Genomic DNA, 22,347 nt, shown 5'->3' on the forward strand with positions numbered 1-22,347 from the left:
TGTTTCTCTCTTCGAAGGTCCTTCGATCCGCCGATCGGGGCCAAACAGAGACTCGGCGATGAAGACGATCAACTTCCCAGAGCTGCTGTCCGCGCACAGTGACCCAAAACCCGCTGATAACGGTGTATACTGGATTGCTTTATTCGGGACAGGGGTCTGGAAATCGACAGCGCCGCGAACAAAGTCGGAGATTATCTTCTCGAATGGGGTCGAATCAAAGAAAAAAAAAACAACACACACAAAGATGGGTCTCGCTCGACGCGCGGAAACTTCAAACTTTTCCGGATGAACTCTTCCGCCGACAAGTCTGTCTGACGGAAGGCTCCGGTTAACAAGGGTGGTGGTGGTGAAGGTTGTTAGAGAAAGACGAAAAACGTCGGATTGGACAAGACGATCAAACCTGGAAAAATCCCTCGACTTGGGCGCGTTCTTTGTTCTTGAGAGAAAGACAAAGTTCGCTTAAGCTCAGAAACTTGTTCGGTAGATGTCGCTGACGTTGTCGGTCGCTAGTTCCGCGGTCGTCGCCGTCATCGGCATTGTCGTCGATGACATCGCATGGCACTGCCATTGTCTTCGATGTCGTTATGAGCCGCATACAGAGTAGAACATTATGCTTCTGCAGCGCGTCCAACCCGAAGGCGTTTCTAATATCGACAGCGGCACCAACAACGAGGAAAACGACCACCCACTGAACTGCACGCTCCCGTTCCGCACCGCAATGCACGCGTGGCGTCGACTGAGCGATGGCGAATCAGTGCGAAAAGCCCACAAACGGTTGCTTGAGGGAGTTCGGAGGGGAGAACAACTCCTCGCTCGAATTCCCTGTCGGACCAACTCGACGTGTCTCCACTTGGAAGAGCCGAGGAGCCGGGTCGGTCAGTGAATGAACTATTCCATGACGTCATTAATGAGAGTATCTCAGGTCGAGCGGTGAAAAAAGCCAAGCTCAAGTACGCTCGGTCTCGAAAGGTCGCTCGAGGTGTGTTACGGAGTTTTCTTTTGCGTGACCGTAGTCTCGAACGATCACTCACTTATTCTTCTTGTTCAAGACTTGGAACAGCTCTCGTGAGACGACGATGACGACCGACTCACCCGAGACCCGCTCGCACCGGCCAACTTCTAATCATTGACTAACTTAGTGTAGAGCGTGTGCATTCTGACGATTGCCCACCTGACCCTTTCGAGGGAGCGGCAGCTCACAGCCCGAGCGCTCCGTTCTCCACCCTACTTCGGGACGTTGATCGCGAATCTTAGTCGGTAGTGAGAAGAATTCGCGACCGGGCCCGATGGGCGAGCCAGCGCGCGATCGCTCGCCGATCTATACGACGGGAGAACTTTGCGAACTTGGTGTCTGGGCTCGAGAGGATTCCGAAAGAACTTGATTCTTGATGAGCATTCCGATCAGCTCTCGCGATCTTGCGAGTGACCCCCCGTGCGATACAGGAGACCCTTGAGAATTCTCGAGATTTCGATCTGCTGTACGACGCGAAGAATCCACGGATCGCAACCTTTCCGAGACGATTGCGTCGGCATCCGAAAACGTCGAGACGGCCGCATTCGGACGCGAATACACGCGCCGGGAGATCGAGCTTGAAAAGTTTTGTCGGTTGACCTTGCCGCGACGGTGAGCGACATGGCAAGACCTGCAACTCAATATGGCTCGGCCGTATCCGGAGTAGCTTTCTTCGACGGCGTTGTATATTGTACAAATATAAATATCAGGTCAAGTGCGGAGTAATATCCGCCCAAAGGCATCCGCACCGACTCCGTAGCCTCCTGTAGGGAGCTCGCTGGCACCGGTGCTCCACACAAACTCAAGGAGATACTCTCCTCCTCCCCTAAACGCTGCTGCACTCACTGGGACCTTCCCCGACGGACCCTCAACTTTTCCTCATAAAGTCTTCGAAGCTATTAGGGAACCCTCGATCGAGGACGAAAAAACGGAGGACGAGAAAAAACGGGGAGATGAAGTAGGTATCTTACAAGACTTTGCTGAGAACCACTTCAAAATCTCTAGTTTCTGAGCTTGAGCCGCTTATCTTCCTTTCCCTGGCAAGGCTTCGAGCTTGGACTGGGGGCGAAGCTGGCGGAGGAGAGGACGACTTTCTTCAACGAACGCTCTTGTCGCTAACGGTTGAGGCTCTCATCGATTGTGCTCTTGGAGGACGTTTGTTTGATCCGCTGTTTGAGTTCGTGATCTCTTCATGAAACCTTTGTGTAATCGAACTCGAGAGGGTGAAAGCTTCAGAAGACGATACCGGTCAGAAATTGGACGACAGTAGGGCAGAGGGAGGAACAAGTCATGCGAGAACTTGATGAGGCATCGGGCACTTTCCCTTCGTTCTTCGATATTGTTTCACAAATTCCCTCATGACTCCACGATGGGATCTCGAGATACATAGCTCACCCCATACCCCTCGGAATCCGCCTCGACGTACACTCCATACGGACGTTCCGTGCGCGAAAGGCGTCGGCGGGCAGCCTCATCATCGTACCGAAAGCACCTCAGTGAAATGAAGAGGCAATCATCTTTGATTGCCTCGATGGGATCATAAGCTTCAGATTGCGAGAGGATTTTTGGGAGGTGAAAATTCGAGGTCATGAGAAGTGAATCTCTACGTGTACCGTTTCCGGGAATCGAAGCTGGTTCTATTCCCTGCTCTTCCTCCGAGTCGGTGGGTGGATGCTTCCGTATCCGACGATAAAACCAGGTCTCGATCTCTGTCGTGCTCGAGCTGAAATTATGTATGTTCGCTGGTGGATCGATACGGCACGCAGCAACATGAAATGTGGTGAGGCTCGACTCGGTATGCAGATACCGCCCATCAGGAAAGAAATTGAATCACCGGAGCTTGTGGTCGACGGGCATCTGTTGCATCTCCTATGTCGCGTTCTTGCTCCGATATCTGCGGAAAGTCCCCGGAAAATTATTCGAAATCAGAAAGCAGTGAGGAAAGCCGACACGCAAACTGGCCTTGCTGCGTGCAAACAACGGCGCGAGTTTTGTAACGCGGAAAAACTGATTCGTTCTCAAGATGGATGTTATTTACTACATGTTGAAAAGTTTTGCTCCGCTCTGTCGAACGTATCTCTCGGATTCGCTCAAGCGTGTTCACGTCCTCTGAATCTTCTGTGCAATCTGTCTGCCTTTGCGTCGAGTGAGTGCGGGGGGGGGGGTGAGGAAGGGAAGAGGGCAGAGAGAGAATGTCAGCTCCGGATTCAATCTTAACTTCGATTCCGGATTGGAATTAGCAGCTCAGATTCAAAGCTCCGAATAGTTTCGCCGCCTGAGCGCACTCTTTTCGAGATCTATCGGAAAGAACGCGACTCGGCTTCTGCGCTGGAATTAGAGCCTTGATGCCGAACTTCGAACGAAAATCTGGATGCTCGGCCTGGATTCCGATGGAAAAGAAGCATCATCAGTCATCAGGATCTTTACATTAGAGATTTATCGAGCTATCATTCATGAGAGCGATGGCTCCAGCTTATTCCAGACGGAAGATCTCCGACCGATGAGGGCAGTACAGACGAATCTCGACGAATCACACGAAAAAAGGGCTGAACTGTGGCTTTCGCGATACAAATATTGATAATTGCTCTCTGATCGTACCTTACTGATTGGAGCTATCGGCAACCGCCTCGTCATCGACATCAGGAACGAATCAAGGACCGAGATCTCACGGTAGCCTCGTACCCGAAAGATAAAGGCAAGGTATCAAGGAAATTCTCCCGGCAGTAGGACGGCTCCCCTTCCATTCCCAGCCCGCGCGCGAGATGCGAAATCGAAGCCGAGCGACGAGAGGACGCTCATTCTTTATCTCCGACGATCGACGCCCCACTCTCGTCTCAGGTCCCTCCCCTCTCCTCTTATTCCTTGCTAACTCGCGAAGATCCATTCGCGGATCTGTTCGTTTTTCCTTTTAGCACCGTCCGCTCGGACAGCTCCATCGAGGCAGCCAGTCCAGCCTGGCAGGCGACTGGGCGGTGAGACAGACAGGCAGCCCGCTAGCCAGCCAGCCAGCCACCTCAGGGGGCACGAGGGCGAACGGAGCACTGTTCTGTCCTGTCTCTCCAGGTCAGCGGAGCTGATTAGCGAGTTCCCGTTTCGCCTCATCCTGTCGTCGTTCCTCCTCCATTCTCCCCGCAGCCACTGCTTGCCCTCTATTTTCTCGCCGGTGGCCCGATCGGTTTTCCCTTTCGTGTGGGTTGATTCGTGATGTGTCTCTCGCTGCACTTCTCCCCGTTCTGTTTGATTTGTCTCGCAACGCAAACTCAGTCGTTTGTCTCCTTGCATCGCTGAAAAGCAGCTGAAGGGAGGGAGAGCGACTGCCAATCTTCATGAACGAATCGCAGACTGCATGCGCGGAAGAGTGGTTTCTCGCCCTCGCTATCGTGTATCCATCCCTCCCGCCGAGCAGATCGCAATTTTATTTTTTTTCCTTCCGACTTTGCATTTTCTGCACAGCCCTCTCTCTCATCCCCTGTGCGTTCAGATGTTCCGTTCATCTTGTTCTCAACTCCAGATTCGTTCATCGGTCCGAAATAATCGGTCTCCTGTCAAGCGAACTCATGAGCTGAGCTGAGAGCTCCTTCTGCCTCTCCTCGGTGAACTTTTATTCCTTCAGTTTCCTCGTTCCCACGTCTCCTCCCCGCCGACTGCCCCTTCCAGGAATACTTCCCTCTCACTTGCTCCAGCAATCTTGCCCCCTCTCCCTCTTTCTCGCTCTGTTATTCAGCGGTGGTGTCTTGATATATAATTCGATTTCGGTGCGATCAAGCTTTCGTTGCTTTGCCTCGATGCCCGGATCGGGCTTCTTGTAATCCTTGAGCTTAGACGAAAGGCTCACTCCCTCCGTTCGTCCTTCCGTTTCCCAGCTGGCCGTCCGCATAGCCGGCCGCGTGTTAGCTTCATGTTTTTTCCGCTTTCACCGGTTCCGCCGAGAAGGGTTAGAAGGAGCCCACTTGAGCTAACTAAACAAATTCGCCTCATCCCAAGCCGTTCCTTTGAGCGGGCCGGAGTAGCGAGGAACACCCATAAAAAACTCTCGCTAGGGAGACGACTCAACATTACACTATTCATTCCGCATAACCTCAGGCACTCGAGGCGCGACTTGAGGCACCCGAACCCGAAAACTTGAAGCTGATGGCACCGATGGATACAGAAGTCCCGTCCGCCGCCATCGCTGAGCTGGAAGCGGCTGAAGCCCCGCTCTTCTGCCCATCTCATCCTCTATCATCTGCTATTTTCTCTCATGAGGCGCGAAGTAAGTAACAAGATTAGCAATGAAAGCACAGCACTGCACGGTACAGACGTGTGCTGATTCTTGATAGAGCTCCTCTTTTCTCGTCTTTCATCCGGCTAACGCCTTTTCGGCTCTATTGTGCCTCGCTTGTGAGATTCCGAGAAATATCATAACAATACCTATCTGGATTGTCGTCCTCAGCTCAAGCCGCTTCAGCGAGAACGACGGACTCGGTGAGTGAGGGAGTCAAGACGTCTCCGTCCGAATGTTCGGCGAGTTCTGTGAGACCTGGCCCGTCAGCCGACTTCGTGTCGAGGAACGGGATCCGAGAGGAGTTCCTTAATTCCGGATTCCTCAGAGACCGAGTCAGAAGCCCTGCGGTTCGAGTTTCTTACATCGATTGTGCAGATGCGTAGCAGTCACCCAGGGATGGGATGGTCCAGCGGGGAAAAAACGAGCTCCGAACAGCGAAGTATAGTTCGTTTCTATGAGCCCATCGCTTGATGATCGCTCTCATCCATTACGCTCGAGCTTCGAGCAGCGGGATGATAAACAGACTGGAGGATAGAAGCATCGCGAGGTACGGAGCCGATTCTTTCGCGAGAGATGTGAGGCAAGCTGATTGCACCCGCCAACGAGGAAGACTGCGTGTTTGTTTATGGCTGTTTTTCCTTCGGCATCGAAAGAGCTTTATTCAAAAATGAACTGCCGACGAGCGCGCTATCATCGCCGCAACGGCGGCCCGAAAGCGAACGATATCAAAGATGGGATGAGGGAGGAAAAAACACGAGTGTAGCCTGTTCGGTTCATTTCAGCCTGGACCGGGCTGCGAGCTCGCACATGTCCGGCGAGCACGCTACTAGCTCATCAATTGCAGGTAAAATCTCAATTTAGCTCCGACAGGAGCCCCGCGAGAAGCCGATGGTCGACAGTTATGGCGTCGAGCGACTGCTTGCTGGCTCGTGAGGGCGCACACTCGTGCAGTCTTGTTCTATCGGAGTGAGTCGCCGTTGCCCTCTCTATCTCTGGAAGATTCTCTATCACTCGCCGCGAGGACCCTCTATCACCAGCCGTTCGTTTTTGTCGATCTCCGCCTCTTGCGCTGAAGGTAACACCACGTTCTAACGAAACGATCTATCAATGATGGCGGTCGGCCGTTCTCGTCCGCGATCCTTTTAGAAGCTGCCAAAACCTTCTCCCCGTCGCGCCTGTTTTCGCCTCCATTTCTCCCGGGAACCTGTCATCGACCCCTCATGATATAGTGTTTCAGAGCGAATCCGAATGCAGTACATTATGTACAATCAATCCATATCGCTCCGAAAAAGAAAGTCCTGCCAGCCGAACGGCCCATCGGTCACCTCATTGACTTGTCTGACATCTGCGGTCTCAGGTCTGGTCAGTCCCGAAGGACCGTATTTTCGAAGCTGAAAACGACACATTTCGATATGGTAGACGTGCGCTGGGAGCGAATACTGAACAACTGCTGCGAAACCCACAGCTGATCTCCACTCCAGGAAGTCGCCAACGGGTCCAGAGGAAGTTTTCGCGATCATCGCGAGCCGTAATGACGCGGATCTGATTTAGCGAAAGTGAGACTCCGGCAGCTCCCCTGACCGTCTGAGAGCCTGACGGGACTTATTTCATGGTCCCTCCCTTTCTTTCTGGGGACTTACGTCGAGAACATCGAGTGGCAAATTTAATATCTGCACTGCAGCGGCCGAGTTGATTGCGGTGCGCTGAACTTAATTTTCTGCGTCTCATAAAGCCCGGGAAGTCGAACTTCGGAGCGGGACCTACCCCACCCAGACTCATAACGCAGGAAGACTCCTTCCGATCGATTGGAAAAAATCTCGATCTACTCTCCGTACTCGGATGTCGCAGATACTTGAATGATTATTCAGAAAGACGGAAACGTCTCCCGGAGTCTCGACTCGCGATTGTCAAAAGCTCAACGATCCTTCAACAAAGTCGGCCCATTCTTGAGGTATCGGATGGTCTCTTCCGGCGTTTCCGCCGTTCTCTACGCTGTCACTCGCATCGACATACTATAGACGGATCTATCATACCATCACATTGAGTCTCTGACGATCGGATAGATGATGATTGAAGCGATATACGAGCGAGATCGAAGGGAGATCGGCTTGACTGGACATATCGGGGATGAGAGTGGCGTGCAACGATGCCAGAATACCACATCCACAGTCCAGCGCACACATATCGCATCTGTCTACTGGTCAGTCCGTGGACGAAAAGGCTCGAAGCAGACGACTCCGCAAGGCTCTGACCGCCGTCCATAGATCGGAACTCGAGTCTGACTCCTTTCCGCCGTCGCACAGTCTTTCTAGCTGTCACAGGTCCGATGAGACACGACAGCGATGTTTTACGACGGGACGATGATGTCAAGAACGATGACCGCTATCAGCTCCTCACCGCGATGTGACCATCGACGCCGGCGGTCTAAATGCGGTCATGAGAGCTATTGCTCCGTTTCAATATCCACGGAGGACGAGCACGGTGCCAACGACGCGACCGACCTGGTCCCCGTTGTTTCTGTGGTCTCGTTAAGCTTACGCGAAATGAGCCGATGGAATAAATCGGAAAACGCTGAAGACTCCAATAATAATCTCCACAGGTCCGCAGTAGACGTTCGGTGCCCGGACGTTGACGACGGTCTACGTACGAGAGCCGAAGTTTCCAGCGGAAGCGAGCCCACACAAACCTATCTCGCGTATAAACATCTCATTTGAGCTGGCTTGCGGCCGGCAAAGCGACTGTTGGTTCGGTGGGCGTATAATTTCGCAATAATAGTCCAACTAGAATATCCTCAATATCCTATCCGCGAGGCCTCTCACTGCCCTCGCTGATATTCTCGCAAGGAGGTCACCTGCTACGTCGAAACCTCCGCCTAAACGAACACCACTATCGGCACTCGGCTAATGGCCTCACGATCGAGATAATCCAGAAGCTTCTTCTCCTGTCCTCACTGATCTCGACTTGACGGCAAAGGAAGCATCCCCTCGCTCCAGGGAGCCATACTGCTCCTGATGTCCGCATGACCATCGAGAGTTCCTTTTGGGGGAGATTGAAGTTCGCGCAACTCCACTTAATAGATTCTGAGAACTCTCAGCCGATCGGACGGGTTTCCCGCAGAAGCCGATGGAAATTCAGGAAGAGACCGCATACCCGAGCAACTCGTGAATTTTTCCCGGATCCTCGCGGTCACCTGGTTGCTCCGTAGGACGTGGGGCTGCTCGTCTGACGCAATTGGAATTACGTACGTACAGCGGTAGTAAAAGAGCTGAGCGTTTCATTTACTGGCGCGCGTGACTCGAGTCGAGCAAAAGGATTATGCAGGAACTCGGAGAAGGCGATAATGAAGATGTTTCGTCAACGTTGGCAGAGGCAGCGGAGCTACTACGGGCGTAGGCAGGTTTTTGCTCTCTGGCTCACTCACTCAGTCACGGGAGCTGTTCGCGAACGAGAACTTGGCCTTGTGCAGAGTTTTTTCTCTTCGCTCTTCTTGCATTGCGGCAACTGTGGAGCGTCCGTATGAGTCTCCTGGAGGAAGGAGGCGATAAGCGAAAAACTGAGAACGAGCCCTAGAAGACGTCGCGTCGCTCGTCGTCCAATAACCTGGATGACTCCACGATCTGCGTTACGAGATAAAAGCCACTGAAGATAACCGAGAAGACAAAGCGTTCAACCGAAGCTCGGCTGTAAAGGAAGCTCCGGAAAATAGACTCGAGGACACGGAGAAGAAAGAGCGGAGTACACGACGGGGAGAAGGAGTATGTGCGCGACGCGCTCGCAGGAGCCGGGAATAGAAAGACGCGACTGAAGGGATTCATCGACCGTCTCCTTATCTGTAGCGCGAGGTCCGATATCGAAAATCTTTAAACACATAATGCACGGCGTGTGTGCGCGGGTTTGTACGAGAGGGGAAAAGAGGAAATGGAGAGCTCTGTCGCGAACGCACCAGGATGAGTGGCTGCTGCGGGAAACAAAGGAAACCAAGATTGTCATTCAATCGAGCTAAATGCACAGGAGCATACCATTCGGCGGAAGACGAGCTCTCGCGGAAGAGATCTACGGGGCTGACAGAGGCTCCAGATCAACAATTATCCGCTTTCTGCGTATGGGGAGCGAAAAAGAGACCTGAATAACAATGATTATCGTTCCGCAGGGTCACGCTCCGGTGAAAGAAAACTGCGAGCTGAAAGAAGTCGCACGACCGTGTGTAATCACTTGTCGTGTGAGATCATTCGTCAATGAGCTGGTGCTTCTCTCGAATTCTTCAACCATTTGCAATGCAGATCCACGACGTCTCGCGGCGAATTCTCCCGAGAGGGAAAAAAGACCGAGATCGACCGAACAACAACAGAGTTCCCCTTACTTCTCAAGTCGAGGGCAGATCTCTCGAATTCGCTCCTCGCGCAGCCTCCGGAAGGCAGCCGCTCTCCCGCGGCCTGTTTGTCGATCATTGAATTTCCTCGGCACGAATTGAATAACAATATGCTCATGCGCAGTACCCCGAACAGCTGGATGACAAGATGGATCCGGAGATCCATTCATTGTCGAGTCGATCAGTCCGACTAATCGCGCGACTCGCGAGCCGCTCTCAAACCGAGTCCGACGAGATAAGTTGTAGGGAGCCGGAACGACTAAACTAACGTTGAGTGAGTCGGCACGCAGCCGCTCGTGGGGCGCACGGCGGTCGACGCTGTCAACGGTCTCTGACGGACGGATTTCTTTTTGTGTGCGAATCGTTCTGTGCGTTTGGCGGGAGCAAAGTTTTTTGCACCGTCTGCAGAAGCGCCGATAAGCTGCTTAACTGTCGCCCTCGCTGACGTTCGTAGAGATGGTGGAGAGGGGGTTAGGCGGTGTCTAGCAAATTATCCTCCGGAGTCGGTCTATGTGGCAGCGGCGGTGAAAACAGCAACGAAGGCTGAGGGAAGAGAAGTCGTCGTCGCCGTCGGCACTGAGCGATCGTCTGCATGTCGCGCGGTGTTTGCTCACCCTGCCTAAAAATTCCACCGATTAACTTGAGAGTCCACCGTCAGCGTGGGCAGATAACTAACGGAGAGAAGGCGGCGAGACCCCGGAAGGGGACAAGCAGTTCCCCAAACATTGTTCCAAAGGTGGACCCGCGGGCGCGTCGGAGGATTAAACCGCATCGGGGGCAAACAACATATATATGTATACAGTGCGATGTTCAGACGATGCTGAGGACAAGGGTTGCCCAGTGTAAACGCTAACGAGATCGAATATTCTCCGGGAAAACGGATTTCAGAGCTTGAGGGAAGCTTTTGGGTGAGAAGAAGAGGGGGCGACGTGGCACTCTTCGCTCCGCGATAACCCTCTTTCGTCCGAGAGGTAGGTCATCCCTTCCGCAAACACGGGCGCTCTCGCCGAACCATCCCTCACGATTCATATCTAAGATGACACCCGTCTCCTACAGCTGCGCTAATGAGAGTCGGGCAGGATGGCAGAGGAATTTCTCGGAGAACTTTTTTCTGTCCCTTGTCCGCGCTCGCTCGGAACCTGGCTCCGAAATGGAGCTTCGCAGACGCCAACGATCGGATAAAATTCATCCCCCGTGCTTGCTCCTCTCCGAAATTCCGAAATAATTTTCGCGGACCTCCTAGGCACAGGCACCCAATACTAGGGAGTGACCGAGGAACTAATGGTGCCGAGCTCTATGCAGATTCCTGAAAGTCTTAATCGATCCGGATTTCCCCTCCCTTTATTGTCGACCCGCTTGGAAACAGAACCCAGCAGATTTTTCTCCCTCCGCTGAGCTTCGAGACAGGAATATAAGCTGCTCCGAAGGAACTACTCAATCAAATTGCAATTCACTTTCTGAAATGAGTTTCGCTACCGATCCGAGGGCTTTAACAACGACGCAGCAACGCCATTCGAATTAGCAGGTCCTCGGAAACTAAGATCATGCACCCTGACATCTTCTCCTCGGCTCAGGCAGCGCGTCGGACGCGGGAGGCTGCAGCCGGGAGTGTTCCTCTCAAAAGCTTGCGATACGGTTTGTTGGAAGCTTCATTACCACCATGCTTCTTCTTTTTTCACTTTTGGGCATCCTCAGGGAGGTTCTCAAGTTTTGGGGGTGGAATCTTCCCCGAACTCAATCTGATCGCGCCCTCAGAAGTTTGTGCAGCTGGAACGGCTCGAGCACGCTTTGTTTTGCCGATGCCCTCCAGTCGATTCTTGACCGAGTGGCCTATCGGCTACAGGTTGGAGGCGAGAAGAACAACCGGGGGGTTGGTTTTTTATGTGGCACAGGCTCGGTCACAAGCAGTAACGTATGAGCCGTTTAGAACTCTCGAAACAAATCTTTCTGCAGCAGCAGAACAAAATAAGAGAAATACTTTCGTCCTGCGGCGTTCCTGTCTTCCTGCCAGTTATCCAGCTGCCCAAGCGGACCGCCTCCCGTGTCGGCTGCACGGTGGAAACGTATCATTAGACTTTTTCCAAGAGTTTATTACAACCTTCATCTTCCTTTCGTTCCGAACGACGTCCTCTGCCCTCCAGCCCCGATTCCCCTCCTCAGGAGTCGTCCTCCTTCGCATCTCACGTTTTATGGGGGCTTGGAGGGAATCTCTAGGTCGCCTCCTGAGCTGCTGCTGCGGCGTCGACGACGCGACGGCGGCGCGCGAGGAGGAAAATTTCCAGCGAGCGGATGACATGTTCATATGTTACGGGTGGATGAGAATTGAAGCTTGACATAAGAGCGAGGTAATCTCTTGAATTTTCACGTCCAGCAGGCTCTGAATATTTTGTCGCAGGTTTCCCTCTTTTGTTTCCTCCTGTTCCGAAACGAGACTGCTGACATTGCCCCACATACGCTTGTGAGTGCGAAAATCTCAGCAAGCGAGAAGCGTTCAACAATTTGCATTCAGAGTGGCAATCATCATCGAGCCCGACTCGGGTGGAGTTCGTATTGATTTCCATTTTTTCTGCTTTTCCAGCGAAGCCCCGGGAGGTGTAAGGTGGGGAAGGAGTTTCCAAGGCAGGGCGGTTCTACGAGGGGATATTGACTTTCCGTTGACTCAATATCAGAGTCCGCTCGTCTTCCGTGTTCCTAGCGAAGCTTGCCTGCTTCCAGTGAATCAGCCCTTTTCCGATGTGGGATTTCCGCCGTACCCCTCGAGATTTTCGAAGTCTGGCCCGTCGTTGTTTTTCTTCCCGAGTACCGATCGGCTGCTCTGATTCTCCCTTTCTTCCTACCCCGCCGTCGGTTATCCTAATTCAGCTCTAATCGCTCCTTTCAATTTTCCCTTTCACCAAACTTGCTCCTCGTTTCCTCATCTACGAACATTTCACAGCCTCCAGTCTGGAGAGGGTCAAACGGGCCGACGCTCCAAATCGGATTCATATCCTCGCAGTGGGTCCGTCACGCAAAACCCTGCGTGGCAAGGACGAGGCATCGAACGCCCGATCTAGAGAGATTTCCCATCAAGAGCGCATTGATCAACAGATCCGACCATACACCGGCTAAACGTTTTCGGTCCCCCAGGATCCCGAGGGAATGTCGCGAGGGACTGAAACGAAGCTGATCATTTGTTGACAACGCTCGTCGAGGCTCTCCCATTCTAATCACTACCGCTATCGAATCCCCAACGATATCGTCCGAATGTTCTCATGCCAACCGCCCGAGGAAGCAGGCGCAAGCGCTCTCCACCGGGAGGTCAGTCCGAGATTGAATTTCAGGAGACGAACCACCGCTGTCGCCGGATCTCTCCCCTCTGACCGCAATACGTGAGATCTAGATAAAGAAACTCCGATTGCTCCGTGATTTCGCCATTGATCGTGCAGAAGCTTATCGCTCGTCTACACGTCTAAACACCGGGAAGAACATTCGAAATTGCAATCGATAAGTCGTCACCCCCCTCCCAGCGCTCCGGCTCGAAGGAGCCCATTCGAGTTCTTCTCCGACTGCGAATATTTCATGCGGCTCCGAATTAAGGCTACGCATCCCCTCGTCGAACTCTATCCCTTTCGAATAGAACGCAATCACTCACCTTTCCTGTAGACCCTGTCGCTGCTGATTTCAGCTCTCGTGAAGGCCGGCACCAGAACCCAGAGTAAAATCCAACACCTCGACAGCATTGTTGACATGCGCTTTCAGTTCGCCAACATCTCTCAGAGTCAAAAAAGTTGCGCGCGGTCCTGCGGCCAACCTAAGCCAGACGCACAGTGGCGTTGTTGGTCGAGAAACCAGACTGTTGCCTGTTTCCTGTTGGCTAATGTGTGTTCCTTTGTGTTCACGTCGCACGAATCCCTTATTCCCGGTGCGTGTCTTCTTCAAATCAGACTGTCTATTAGCCAGCACATTGCGGACTGCCAATTCACGGCACCGAGACCATTCTGTCTCTGCACATGGCACACTCGAGCACAACTGAAGCTTTTCCCGCGCACGGTTCGCTTGCGGGTCGCGCTCTACCCTCTCTCAAAAAGGATTCGATCCCTTTCCACAGCATCGAGCGCCCCCCGTGGAAACCGCTCGCATGGTACGGTTACCTCATCGCTTCATCTCACCAAAGCATATCACCGACCGAGTGAGAATGATTCCTTCGACCGACCAACGAGTCTAAGGTCCTAGACAAACGATGTAAAAATTCTCCGAGGATAGTGAAGAATTGGCTGCATGTCAAAGTCATTGCGCTTCTCGGGAGAGTCTCCCGATCCTTATGAGCTTGGAGTGTATCAGCATGCTTGCCAATCCAAGTGCGAAGCATTTTCACCGAATCGTCTCCCATATCAAGCGAATACTCTGAGTTTCCAAGTTCCCGCATGAGGTCGCCGCTCTTCCCTCATGGCGGTGCTGCGGCGAGTGAATCCCCGTTTGCTTGATCGGAGCCGCTTAAAACTTCGCAACGATGATTCCTCTCTGATCATCAATTAAGAAGAGAGTAATTCCGACAGCATCGGACGTTCGCTGTCGTTCGGTTCGGTGGGAAGCTTCTCTCGCCACTTCGGCGATTCTTTGCACAGCGTGCTAGGACTCGGCCTGTTCGGCAATCATAGAGCTGCTGGAAGCAAATCATCGATATACATACATATATGGCCCCCAAGTAGTTCGTTTTCCGGACCGTAGAGCTGGACGAATTGGAAGATTAGAGGAGGGTGGAAGCGAGGTCGCCGATTCCGTCAATCTGCTGGTCGTTCGGCCCGTCGAGATCGCGAAAAACGAGTTTCGCCGGCATCGGGGGACGACCGCAGAGTAAAGCAAGACTGCCTGGGCCTAGAATCCTCTCGTATGGGAAATGTCGGCTCCGCACTTGATACGAAGGGTGGAGCGATTACGTTTTCCTCCGGCAGTCTCGAGTAGAAGAGAGCAACAATCGAAATCATGGCTAAACTTTCGCAGCGCTCATCGCCTGCGCTGCTTCAGAAAGCGACTTGCGAGTTGACATTCTGAAACGCTTCCACAGAGCATCCAATTCTTTCGCTCTCGTCGTCACCTTGGAATAAATGGTGGATCCTCGGAGACTTTCAGGGAGGGGGAAGTCGGTGGCACGCGAACCGAGGGCTGGTGTCTCCCCGGACACCGACGCCCCCCTCCTCTGGATTTCGTTTCAGCTATGCGCGGTTGCGGAACGCGACTGATCGTTTACCTCGTTGATACGTGCATGGAGCACGGGTCAACGAGCGAGACGTCATAATTTCTTCAGGAGATTTTCCCTTCATGATCTCAGAGTGAATTCTCACCAAACAGATTTCCGCGTGAAATTGCTTTCGCCAGAATATATGCCATCCCTCGAGTTCAGGGAACACCAAGATCCAGATCCTCATCTGTACCTGTACCTGAGAAAAATGGCGGCCAACAGGAGATCGAGAAAGAAGGCTGTCCCAGAAGGGGCCTCGCGTTCCTGCTTACGCAATTGGAGGGACCCAAATAGACACGCCGGGGCACCGCTGATCGAAGCGAGACCTCATGCTTGAGTTAGCGGAAAATGTGACTCGCCGCGAGGAGTTCGACTCCAAGCTTCCCGAGAGAGCCAGATTGAAAATGCCTCGGCGGAGACCTCCTGACACTGCCAACGCTGAGGAAAAGCTATATGGCTAACATGGTTCACATTCGCTCGAATCTAGCGAGCCAAATGCCGCCGAAGGAGCTCGCAAATCCTTCTTGCTCAATTACAAGGTCCCTTCAATACCAAGTCTGAATCAGAATACCTTACATCGAGTGATTCGGAGCAATTCAGTGACCAGTAAACAAGTACTGTGGGACGAAGGTTGGGCACGTCACAGCAGGTCTCACGAGGGGAGCTTCCCCACGGAAGAGCAACGCGAGGAAAACGACAGAGGCTTCGACTCACAAGCCGACGCCAAACCTTCGATCACGAAACGGCGACCTTAATGTTCCAGCACTCATTCGCTGTTGTTTCAGTCGGTGAATCTGCAGGAAATACCTGCCGAGAATGGAAAATTCTTCTGGAAGTCGATTCCCGATGTGCGCCCCGCCGCGTCTCGTTTCCTAGTCAGGTTGTTGAAGAGCTCGAAGCCAACGGCCCGGAGCTGTAAATAACACTGTCAGTTTATGCTGTAAGCATCCCCGGAATCGGGTCAATTCCCCCTTCGACAGTCTCGTGTTCTCATCCAGGAGGTGTGATGTTTTCAATAAACACGAGCCAGAGAGGCAACTCGCTCAAAAGCGATCACCATCTATTCCTGGACGGTGATCGTTTGAAGTCGATGAACGAGATATTTACGTTGACGGCTCATCGTGGCAGACTTCGCGCACCTGGAGAATCTCCCTCGAAACCGAGCAATGTTTCAGCAGAGGATTCCGTTCGATTTCGCCTAGGAAGGACGATTCGCTCAAGCCGACAAGCGTCTCGAACGAAATCCGTGATTTTTCAGAAAAGCGGATTCTATCGGGGGATCATCCTGCGCTCACTCAGCTGTAGTCGAGAGTGAGACTGGAAAAGAGAAATACGAATCCGGCAGCATCAAATCCGAAAGGGAGGCCCCTGCCCAAGATGTGAGCGAACGATGTCATCGCTTCGGAAATTCGGTTCTTGACCGACCTCTCGCTCTCGTCGGACTATATCTGAAATGTCGAAAAGTCCCCTCTCAGTCGGCGGAGAAGTTCCCTCTCGTTGGCGCTTTTGACGACGACGTAGACGCGCTCGGTTGATTCCGTAGAACGCGAATCATAGCCATTTTTATCTTCTCCACTCCGATGCCTGGGTTGAGAAGTTATCAGAGTCTCCTCAACCTCATGAGGCGCCTTTGAAGTGCGTCCGAGCGCTATGACGGCGTGGTATAAGCGTTATTGTTACCGGCTACGGCTCGCGCACGCTCGCTCGCTTCCTCGCCTGCCCCGCTGGCGAACTGTGTTATCGTTGTTCGGCTCGAGTTGGCCAGAGTCAATGAGACGCTTCCATCGTCAACAACTCTTTGCCTCGGCGTTCGTTTTCTGTCGATCATCATTATCGTCGCGATGATCATAGAAGCCTAATAAATCCCTAACTGACACAGAGCTCCAGCAGCAGCAAAGCTTAATCACTGAAGGTCTGGTCCGAGGGGCTTTCCTGTCGATCAACGTCCGTACCCTCGTCTATCGTTCGTTCGGACAATCCGCTCCTCACGCAGCAAAATAAGTGCGATCGCACGTACTTACGCCGGTATCTTGAAAACCGGGTGCCTATATCACCCGCCGCAGCCTCGATCGAGATTACGAGGCTTAGCCAGAACGCGTGCTATCAGAAACATATCGACTGCCAACAACAATAAGACAAATCCGCGAAGATACCCGCTAGCCTGCAGTCATCAGATCGGTGTAAGACTCCCGGATTAGCGAAGAACACAAGCGATCGGTTTGTCTTCTCGGCTCTCGACCGCAGCACACGGAGAGCTCACGAGATACCTTGCCTCCCTTGCAGTCGAACATGATACAAACAGTTTTCTCGGTGCTAAACACGTTTACCCAGTCCTCCCACCCTAGTCTTCCGGGGCTAAATAATTCCATACGTTCTGTGTCGGGCTCCGAATTTCCAGAGAGCCCCGGCTCGTTCTACGACCACATCCCGTTATGTAGATAGATACCCACCTGGATCTCTTCTGCACGGTCATATCATGTCTCGGTTCCACAAGTGTTAGAAAAGAGTTCTCGCTTGCGCTCTCAATCGTCCGCGTGCTTATGCAAGAATCACCGTATCTGTTGATCGACCCGGAAAATCTCTCGTGGATCCTCTGCAGGAGTTGGAGATTCTATTTATGGTCGCAGGAAAAGATCCGGGTCGACATCGATTGATCCTCATGGATGAGTTCCTCGACGGTCACCCCTCCGGAGAATCCTCCATTCTAGCGCCGTCGCTAGAAATTTCACGCCTCCCTGTATTTTGGGGAGCCTGCGCGGCTCGCGGGATCGACCTGTGAATCATTCTTCTCCTAGGCTCTCCGAAACTTCTCGGGATCAACGTGCGGTCGCAAGTTGCCGACTGTCCGAGAACCGACTCGTTGAAAAGGGTTCGCCGATTTGTTTGCCGATAAATGCTTAACAGTGGGCAATATTGGTTTTCTCTCTGAGTCGGGAATAGCCGGCCACGTCGGTCGGTGTACTTTCCCTCTGTTGCGGCGATGAACGTTTCCGGTGAAACGGCTGGGAAGACCGCCGATGCGTGCGTCGCAGAGCCAATCATCATCTCGGAGATATCAGCGCTGAAGTCGATGAAATCATGCTTCTGTGCAGCGGCAAGTCTCAATAAATCTGGTTCGCAACTCGCGAAGGAATCCTAATGGTCGGAATCTAAATCTACGAAAAGATTTTGTTTAGTTTGCCGATGTAACCCAGGAGCAGGATAGCTGAAGCTCTGATTTCCTGTCGGGAGACATTCGATCCCGATGCGATCGATGCGTAAGCTCGGTGTTCAGCGGGTTCCTATTATTTCGGACGGCTTATCAATCTTCTCTCGAACGAAGCGGTCCGATTCGCCGACGGGGCTCGTATACATTGCCGATTCGAACATATAGAATCATTTGGAATCGATGGCCAGCCTTGCCGGTCACGGTGATAGCGGTCACGCAGATCGCTGTCGCAGTCGTCGTAGTTGCCGACGTGCTTTTGGAGTTGGCCGTAGTTGAATGCGTGCCGAAGTCAGCCACTGGTCGGCACGCAACAGCAGTCTTCGAGATCGAAATGATGACGAGCGATAAACTATGAACGACTAGCAATGGCCAATATCGGCGGCTAAGCGAGTGTGCGAGAGCTGAGCTCCGTGAACGAATGACTTGCCGACAGGAGTCTCTCAAAACGCAAATCATTGCCAACGACCTTGAGTCTTCATGCCGCGCTCTGAGAACTGGTCTTATATCATTCTTCTTTTCGAGGCAATCGACGTCAGAACCGCCGAGATTAGTTTAGGATTGAATTATTGTCGTAAATTCGATCCCGTGAAGCTCGAAGAGATCATGCTTTAGAATAATCATGCCCGGCCTCTCTCCTACTCCGCGAAATTCTGGGATCCAGAGAAAAAAATCCCCGGGGTGCCCGAGTCAGGGACTCAGGCGGTTTGTGGGCGTAGAACTACGTGAACACGGAACACGTACTTCCGTGAGTTCGAAGATCTGCGGAAGATTTTCGATACTACCCTCCGGTCGACGAGGGGTATCACGAGATTTCCTCTGGCCGTTGTTCAAAAGACGCTTTTTAGTTTGAGGGAAACGAGATCAAAGAATTCAACTGCGGGAACGGGATTCAGTCGGTAGCAACCTTCGAAGACTTCGGCTTTCCTAAACTCAGAAATGTTGACGAATGACATCAAAATCTACTTATTACTCAACCGACAAACTTCAATCGGATATACGGTCCGATATCTGCACAGAGTGCGGCGTCGTTTTCAGCTTGGCAACCCGCAATTCGGACGGCAACCGGTACGTGACCGAGTGCCACACTTCCTCGTGGAGGATATAAGGATTGAAGAACATCGCGACTATGCGTATGAAAGGTACATTAGATTCCATGACCATGTCCGCCTAGGAGAAACGCTGCTACATGATCTGCTCTCTCGATGAGATGTCATATTGCCGATCTCAAGGAACAATCATTGCATGTCCGATGGAGGATTTTTCGAGTATTGCGAGGCCGCGCATCCGCATCTAGACGATGATGGGAATGAATTAGTTGAAGACTAATAAAATGAGGTTCTTAATGGAATGTCGAAACCTTAGAATGATCATGATTCGGCATTGTAAGGATGGCTTCCCTTATCCTCCTTTTCGAGACCATCACTGGGCGGCGGCAATCAAAAAAGAGAGCTCTTCATGCTGGAATGATTTGTCCTAACGCGAGAGACACACGTTCATTCATTCACAATGCTGCGACAGGACGACAGCACCGTCTAAAAAGTTTATCGTTGGGTGAACCACTCCCTCCCAATCGTCCGCTAAGCCGTACGGCCCGCCGTGGCTAGATTCTCTTAGCACCACGTTGCGTCCTGCCTGATAGGTGATTTCCTGAGGACCACTTCGGTAGAAATGAACTACGACTTCTCGCCCTTGTTTGTTACGGGAATCTGCTTCGTATCGCTTGTCTGAACACTGTTCGTTTTCTTATGTCGGGATTATGGCTGACGATGTATTAGGGGCAACTCGTTCTTTTTTCTTCACGGAGTCCGGCATCCTTAGCTTGCTAGTCAGAAGGTTCTCCGCCGGTGTCCTTCCACGACCATTGACATCGACCAATGAGGGAAGGAAACGCATGAATGTAGTAGCCAAGGCTAGAATGAACGACGAGAGTCCATTCTCATTAGAGGAGATATGAAATGAAGAACGCGCGCACATCGTTTTCCGCTGTCATTATACAACCTCAACCGGAGGTGTTAGTTGTCTTCAGCATCGTCGCAGGGTGGAGGAAGGATTGAGGAAGTTTCAACTATTAATTCAGCAAAAACTGAAGGCGATCCTGAAGAAATAGATCCATCTCTAGCGGAGGAGAGATTCTCCGCCAAATATATATTTAAAATCAGAAAGAGGGAATTTCTGGGTCCATCAATCGACATAGCGTTTCCAGAACAGTTGATTAGGACTAATCAAGGTATGCTGAGGGTTTCTTGCCCTCAGATTTTTCAGCCTCCGAGTCTTCGTTCCGACGTTCTGCGAGAACGAGCCTACTTCTTGGCCTGTATTTTATGAAATAATCAAGATAAGGGGGAAATTGACTAGCATAAAAGGTGCCTCATTCTCAGCCGGACATATTCAGCCATCACCATTTTCATTGTCAAACGCTCTGTTTCAGAGAAATAAGCTCGACAAGTTTGTTACACAGGTGACTCGCATAGAGAAAGTGCGTAAGCCTCTGGCAGACGACCCCAGCACATACGCATGCTATCTCCGAGATTCGAATTTTTTCGAGCTTCGGCCCCCCAATACTTCCCATTGAAGTTGGTGCCCGTCACCGGGGGCTATAGCGTAGTTCTACGCTAAAACCCGCTAATGTACCGGATCCGAGTTTATTCCCGAGAGTTGAACACACATCAGATGCTTCTCGAATCGGAGCAGAGCTCCTGACTGTGACGCTACCGAAAATGAAATGGAATACCTGATTTCGCTCGATTGGATTTTCCCCGGTCGAATTCTGCAGAGAGAGTCGATTTTATTACCTATATCTGTTGCTCTTTCTCCCTGATCGGCGGAAGCCTCCCAGCGATCCGTCTGGGAAGATTTGAATCAATACGCGTTTCTGAACTTACGACATGGGATTATAGGCGGATCTCGGAGCGAATGCAACTCGTAAAACAGAAAACGATGAGAGCAATCGAGCGAAGAGCCCTCTCTCAATCGTTATGCAGACTCAAGTCTGGACTGCTTGGTATCTGTCCGGTATATTTCCGTGAAAAGAGGGGAACCTTCGATGATTTCTATGTCTCCCTGACGTCCTTCCGTTTGTGTCCCGCTAGAACCCTGCAGGAGTACGAAGTCTGAGAGAAAGCCTTCGAGAAGCCACAAGGTCGAACTACTGTCTGTTTCGGTCGGCTCCCTAGCCAAGTATCTGCCGGGCCTGACGTTCAATATCCGGAAACCGCTCCGGCTCCATGGGATCCATGACTTCATAACTCCAGTCGACTTCGCCCCGTCGTCCGATGCCAACATGACATCACCCGTATTGATATGCGCATATGTTGTCTCTCTATGATCCCTCCCGACCTTGCTTCAATGTTTTGAGCGTCAGCGTGTCCTTCGAACGGTCCGGCTCTTCCACTTCAACTTTATCCAATCGAAATCTCACTGCCCTGTAGTGAGACCGAATCAAGTCCAGGAAGGAAGTCAGGTCTCGCTCATGCTTCCGCTTTCGAAACAGGAGTTCTCACCCCGATCGGCATTCAAGGCCGAATCGGTGGGGGAGAAATTCAATTTTTCCGAATAGGCTAGTACACGAGGAGTCTTCGTGGTGCGCTCCGACTCGGATAGTTGCTTAGGAGGTTCCTACGGTGCTTTCGACGTGAAAACGTCTTTCAAAAGGCTGGGGGTATTTCGAGAAAAACTTCGTCATCATGCAGCGTTTTTTGCAACATTTTGCGGGGCTAGAACTCATCAGGTACTCGACGGATTTCCACCAAATTGATGTCTAATGATCGTAAATTTACGGGAGACGATCGTGGCTAGAAATCATGAAAATCAGAATGCTCCTTAATATATTCCTGTCACGATCCGAATACCCCACGAAACTGTGTGGGAAAGAGCATGAATTTCCGTTTTTCATAAAATCCAGCGGATGGAGTACGCTGGTAGGATGAACGTCGGTAGCTAAGCATGATTCGTATCAGTTGCATCGATGATCTCGACTCAAAGTACTGAGTACTGACCGATCGACATAAGCATAGTCAGAGGAGAATTGACCGTCGCGATCACTGACGGACTCTCTGTTCCTGCCGCTTCTGTCCTCACAGTCGGAACCCGGAAATGCTCCGCTTTGAGCATCAGGCTTGTAAAAAATATGAGGGCTGCAGAAGCGTTTTGACGGGTGAGGCTATGGGGATCGGGGTAGGATTTCCACACTTAACGGATTACGAATAACGATGTCGATCTTCGATCGAATGCTCATCATGGGGCCGAAGACTAGTAGTTTACAGCAACGGAAGCGTCG

The 22,347-nt window shown here is 51.9% G+C and overlaps 1 protein-coding gene across 1 annotated transcript in view; it reads right to left on the reverse strand.

Annotated features, from left to right (window-relative positions):
• LOC100903081 (lachesin) overlaps positions 1–13,364 on the reverse strand; it is a 42,371-nt gene extending 29,007 nt beyond the window's left edge. Inside the window, exon 1 of the mRNA XM_029111795.1 lies at positions 13,277–13,364. Within this exon, the coding sequence (XP_028967628.1) occupies positions 13,277–13,364 (88 nt within the window). The remainder of the gene's footprint in view (positions 1–13,276) is intronic.
• Positions 13,365–22,347: the final 8,983 nt, after the last annotated feature.

The sequence above is a fragment of the Galendromus occidentalis genome, unplaced genomic scaffold (assembly GCF_000255335.2).
Source record: "Galendromus occidentalis unplaced genomic scaffold, Mocc_1.1 scf7180000077470, whole genome shotgun sequence".
Classification (NCBI taxonomy): Eukaryota; Metazoa; Arthropoda; class Arachnida; order Mesostigmata; family Phytoseiidae; genus Galendromus; species Galendromus occidentalis.